General features: G+C 29.6%; 1 protein-coding gene across 2 annotated transcripts in view; it reads left to right on the top strand.

Annotated features, from left to right (window-relative positions):
* Positions 1-5,610: 5,610 nt before the first annotated feature.
* Positions 5,611-6,000, top strand: part of LOC110028979 (protein HAPLESS 2) — a 112,954-nt gene continuing 112,564 nt past the window's right edge. For both annotated transcript variants that reach the window (XM_020731070.1, XM_020731069.1), the window contains exon 1: positions 5,611-5,917. In XM_020731070.1, coding sequence (XP_020586729.1) covers positions 5,711-5,917 — 207 coding nt within the window. In that variant the 5' untranslated portion in view covers positions 5,611-5,710. The remainder of the gene's footprint in view (positions 5,918-6,000) is intronic.

The following is a 6,000-nucleotide window of genomic DNA, read 5'->3' as shown; positions in this document are numbered from 1 at the left end:
TACGGGCAAACCTCACACAAAAAATAGTGCCGACAAGGTCTTTTGTATAGCTCTGCTATAAAATGTAAGCCCTAACTCATCTTAGTATTCCGAGATTGTCATTCGTCACGACCTAAACCCTCACATCTTTCAAGCTATTTTTGTGATCGTTTCACGTAAATGTAAGCCCTAAATTAATAAAATTGACATGATGAAACTCCTAAATATTTGTCCTCTAAACTGAAGCTAAATCATAGGATAGACTGGGAAGTCACTGAGGTTCTCCTCCGGATCTATGACATCCCCTAGTTCTTCCTCCTTTGGATTCCATAATAAATGTTCCAAATTTGAACCATTCTCTTTTGACACCTCTTTGTCTGATCTCGTTGAAAAGTCCTATCCTTTTGATCTCTTCGAAGATAACATTATCTGATTTTTATCGAGAGTTTTCATAGGTGACTTCAGTTATCTAAGATGTAATTAACTATAGGGGCTTACCCTTATAGGAAGCTTTTCCAAACCCAGCTTAATATAAACCCTATTTAATTCTTCGTATTAAATAGGGGAACTTGTCGGCAAATAAAATGGTTTTGCAGACCAAACAAACATCATATATTTCTTAGTTTATTTGATCGAGCCTCACCTCAAGTCTTGTGTTTGTCTTTCGGGACAGATACGTGGTTTGAGGTATAATGCTTTTTCATTTAAACTGTGAAAAATATGGGGTCAGTTTGACTTCATATTTTTCTAAACTTATGTATATATATATATATATTTCCTACACGTTTAAAATCAAAAGAAAAGGAAACAACTTCTAACGGGCAACTTCACACCCAAAATAGTGCGGACAACCATATAAAATCTTATATTTAAATTCTACCATTATCTTATTCCTTTGTCAACTTATTCCTCACACTAAAAATTTTAGATAAAAATAAAAATATTTCAATCACTCAAGAGTAATCCTCATATCCTTAACCTCTCATTATAATATGTGGAAGCCTTTGATGAATAGTAGATAAAGGGTGCATTAAATTTCATCAACTAACACCACAAGAAGTAACAATATTATTTTCTTCATTGGGAAGCATACACCTTAAATTAGCATTATTAATTATAAACAATGTTCTATTAAGTGATCAACTTACAAATTTAGTATTTAATTATTATTGTTTAATTTGCTACATCTATTATATGGCTTAGTCATTTAGCATTAGCCTATTCAAACCCTTTCTTTTTCTTATTACATATTTGAGAATGTGTGAGCCATTTAAGCAAATAGTGGCCTACATTTCAAATGCAAAAAATAATAATTTATAACATTATAGGTATAAGTATTTTACTTTTGGTTGTCTGTAATTAAACAAATTTATCATCGTGCTTGAAATCTAATGTGTGCAATTATTTGGAGGATATATTTTTTTCTCCATCCATATTCTTCATAAGTAGTTTAGTTTACATGTAAAAAAATATTATTTTTTAAATTAAGTATTTCATAATATTATTAGTTAGATAACATTATTGAAACAATATTATTGAGTCATAAAGAGCAAATTAAAATTATGAAATGGTTAACTAATTTTCTTAAAGATTTTAAAATAAGGTTTTATATATTTATCTAACATCCAACATATTCTCAAGGGTTTAGGAAAGCAAATAGGATAACACCTTTTTATTTAACATAATTTATAATAAAACATTTTGATGATGTAAATAATAATGGATTAAGTAGTATATCATCAATAATAATTTAAAAAATTAGCTTAAATATTGATCCAATCCCTACTATTTTAAATTTAACAGAGACAACGATACATCCAATACTGTGATATCTAAGAGACTAATTCCTTTTAAATTGGATGGTTTTGAAATCACCTATAATGTGATATCTTTCCCATAATTGAGATCTATATTTTTTAGTTTAACTTTGATTTGATAAAATAAATATTTTCTATAATAATCTTGAGAATTTATATGTATTCAAGAATAATTATAAAACTTTCAAATAGTTTTACTTAAACTATTAAGGAGCAACCACAACTAGCAAATAAAGAGACACCCACTGTTATATATGCTCTTAATAATTCTTATATCATTTTTGATTTTTTTTATGAGCGACATATTTATGAAGCACATTTCTTAACAATCTATGATGATATACCAGATAATGTATCACAAGAGTCATTAATTAAAACATATATTATTGATTTTTTTTATGATGGTTCTAGTCTACTTCTTTTCTCGTATATCATTGATTTGATCACTACACTAAAAGAGCGGTCTCATAATCTAAACACACCCTTTGATAGTATATATTATGATCATTTCCTTCCTAAGGTGGGTACTGTAGCAAAAACCCATGAAGTACTAAGCATTTATATATGTTATGAACTCAAAGTCTTGGCCTATTTTATTTGTTGCTCTCTTAAAAGTTTAATCACAACTTCTTTCCTCTAGAAAATTATTCTCTTAAAACATGAATATTAGTTTCCTCTGATCATATTAGATGGATTATATTTGTTACAACCTAACCTAGCTTACAATTATTTTTTTGTCATATCAATACTAACAACTTACTTGCTTAGCTTCCATTCATATCTATAACACTTAGTTAACATGATGATATTATAAGAGATTTGGCTATTAAACCTTCTCAATTTTCATCTCCAAACATCAAGTGGTAAATTTATTGAATAATAGGTTTATAAATAAATTGGGTTTAAAGGTAAATTGTAAGTATGCATTATTCATAAGATTAATTCTTTTTAATATGTTAGATTATGTAGTATCAGTTTAAATATGCTATGCACAAAATCAATACCATAATAAATGACATCATAAGTAGCAAATTTGATGCTCCTTTTTCTTTTCATGGAAACATATCTTAATAAATGTCATGATATTTGATTTTATAAAATTTAAGTGAAAATTTTATATAGGTTTAATTGTTAATATTGTAATTATAATAATCTTCTTTTATTTTATAAAGTTTTTTACCATTTGTCATAAAATTATGATAGGATTATAAGGACTAATGAGCAGTGGAGCTCGACTAATTTGAGGGATAGGTCCATATAAAATTTTTAGTTAAGCAAGATGCTTTTATGGATTAGAGATTTTAAGTAAATCAAGAGCGACTTAGGGACAAACATAGCCATTACTCTTATATAACATATCTCAGTCTCATAGGATATATAGTATAAGAGATTATAAGACAACAATTATCTGTGTTAATTAGCATAAGAACTGAATACTCTCATAAGTGCATTGCGAGCTGAATTGAAAATAATGCACTGGTAGTAATAATAGTAGAGCTAATAACAAGCAACATGAGAGGATAACATAGAACTTGAAAAAGGATAGTGCGGATCAAAAAGAGTGCTTTATGTTTGGTTTTATATATGACTCTAGAATTATGTGTATTAATATGTTTTTAATATTTAATGGTCATGATTTTCATGCTTAACAATTAGTGCTTATGCTTCAAATCATGCAATGTTACATTATTATTTGAAAATTTAAAATTTAATCATTGTATAACAAATATAAATATTTTGGATGAAAAATACATAAAAGGGATGCCATCAAATTATTATAAGAGTTGATATGAATTTCAGGTTAAAAGTTCATTATAAATAAATGATACAAGTTGTTCAAGGGAGTCTAAAATAATAATAATAATAATAATAATAAGAGAAATTTACATACATATCACACAAGTCATATGTATTTACATATCTCACACCTAAACTTCCATATTTACATACAACACTTTGGTATTTTAAACTTATACATGAAAAGAAGTGGTTCTCTTTTTAAAAGTGACAATAATGTTATTTTTGATGAGATATTAATGATTTGTGTGCTATGAGCGTAAATATGAAAGTTTTTGTGTGAGATATGTAAATATATTAGCATTGCATGCTATGTACATAAACACCCATAATAATAATAATAATAAATATGCTTAAAAAATCAATGTTTGATTTCTGTTGGTCAGCTCCCAAGGAACCATACAAGATAATTTCAATTTTTTTTTAAAAATTTTTTATTTAGATGTTGACAAAGTTCCCATCATAGCTTTTCTCGAGTTTTTTTTAGTTGTCAGTAAGCATTTCTAATAAATTTTACTATGAAAAATTAACTTTTTTTCTTTTACTGTTGGTGCACTGTCATTCATACTAGTGGGACGATGTTGGAAAAAAAGCGCCAAGATAAAAAACTAATTGGTCTAAAATCACAGAGAGAAAGTTAAGCATAGAAAAAACTATTGGAAATAGGTGGTACATGGAATTTAGTGGAGGGCGATGAGTACACGATATAAATTTTTAATATAAGGCGTGCTTATTTCTCGAATGCTAACAAAAGACGATGTTGAGCTTCATGTGCCATTTTGAGAGCCAAAGACATTAAGAAAATATTTAAATAAAACCAAATTAATAAGATGATGTAGATAATAAGTTGGCAATGAGTGGCAAGCATCAATGCCAAGAGCTATTAGTTGGAAGAGGGCAAGGAAAGCACCAAAAAGCTTTTTGGAGAACCGACATAAAGAAGTGATCCAACTAGTGGTTGTTGACGAAAAGGCAGCGACAAGAAAAGCTAAATATCATAAATGCACTTTGATGGAAAACTAATTGGTTAATTAGGGCTACACTACGAGTGCCTACACTCTGAAGGATATTCAAGATTTTTAATGGTTTGGCAAAGGTCAAGATCACTTAGGTATATGCATGATCAGTCTTTGGGCCGAATATCAACTGGTAAAAGATTATATTAAGCATTGAATTGACTAGTGTAAATCATAACATTGGGTTAAAAACAAGTGCTATAGCTTTATTCATTAAAGTGGTTATGGTCACCTTTTTAAATTGTGGTGATAGGTAGATTTCCTAAAGGATAAGGAAGTTCAAATTCTAAGTTTATGGTGACAAAAATTCAAAGATCTACGATGATCAGGGAAGAGGTCAGCATCTCGCTTTGTAGGCAACATCATGAGTTTTGTAATAATGGATGTGATATGGATGAGAGATAGACAACATCGTATGGATATGATGAGAGACGAGTTCAAAATAGATCACAATCTCAAAAATGATTATTGCATTCCAAATATTTATCATATGTACGTTATTAGTCTTTTAGTGGTTCTCCCCCAACATTCATTTAATTAGTTTTTAAAAATCCAATATACCTTAATACTTGAAACAATGTCAAATAACTTGCAAGATTATGCCAATCATTTTACAAATGGAATTACTTATCTTCATTTAAGTCTTATCATTTCCATCCATATGGATAAAATATGGGGGCAATTACACCTGAAATCATTACTATTTACAAATCTACCACCATCTTTCATCTATTTTTCATTTTTACCATTAATATTACATATTTCACGCTTAAACATACCTATTTACATTTACGACACCAAATTGAATTTAATGTGAAATATGTAATATTAAAGGTGTTAACTGCTATGTTTGTAAATCTTCCTTTTATCAAATTCTCAAAAATATTACATTATGCTTGAATTTGTAAATTCTTGTTTTTGGGGTGCTATGCATGCAATTATCCCTAAAATATGATATAAGTCTCAATCAAACGGTTATTGACCTGTTTGGTGATACGCGCGCGGGAAGTTATAGAGTAATGTTTTCTCCTTCCCGCGATCTTTCGATCTCCCCTTCTTTTCCGAGATAGATCGTCGCTCTGCTCTGCATTCAACCTAGCGATGGACTTCAGTGGGTCAATGGCGAAGAGAAAATGGCGTCCTCCGTCGCTCTTATTCTTCATCTGCGTTCTCGGTTTCCATCCCACTTCAACCGCCGTCGAGATCCTCTCCAAATCGAAACTGGAACGCTGCGTCAAGACATCCGATTCCGACAACTTGAACTGTGAGAAGAAGGTGGTCATCAACATGGTCATCCCTAGCGGTTCTGTGAGTTGCATTCTATTTCGTTTCATTTCGTGGTTGTTTGAGAAATTCAAAACCCTAGTTTATAATAGTCGTTCTTCTAGCAT

Source organism: Phalaenopsis equestris, unplaced genomic scaffold (genome assembly GCF_001263595.1).
Source record: "Phalaenopsis equestris unplaced genomic scaffold, ASM126359v1 Scaffold000540, whole genome shotgun sequence".
NCBI classification, from domain to species: domain Eukaryota; kingdom Viridiplantae; phylum Streptophyta; class Magnoliopsida; order Asparagales; family Orchidaceae; genus Phalaenopsis; species Phalaenopsis equestris.
This window is presented reverse-complemented; position numbering and strand designations above follow the sequence as displayed.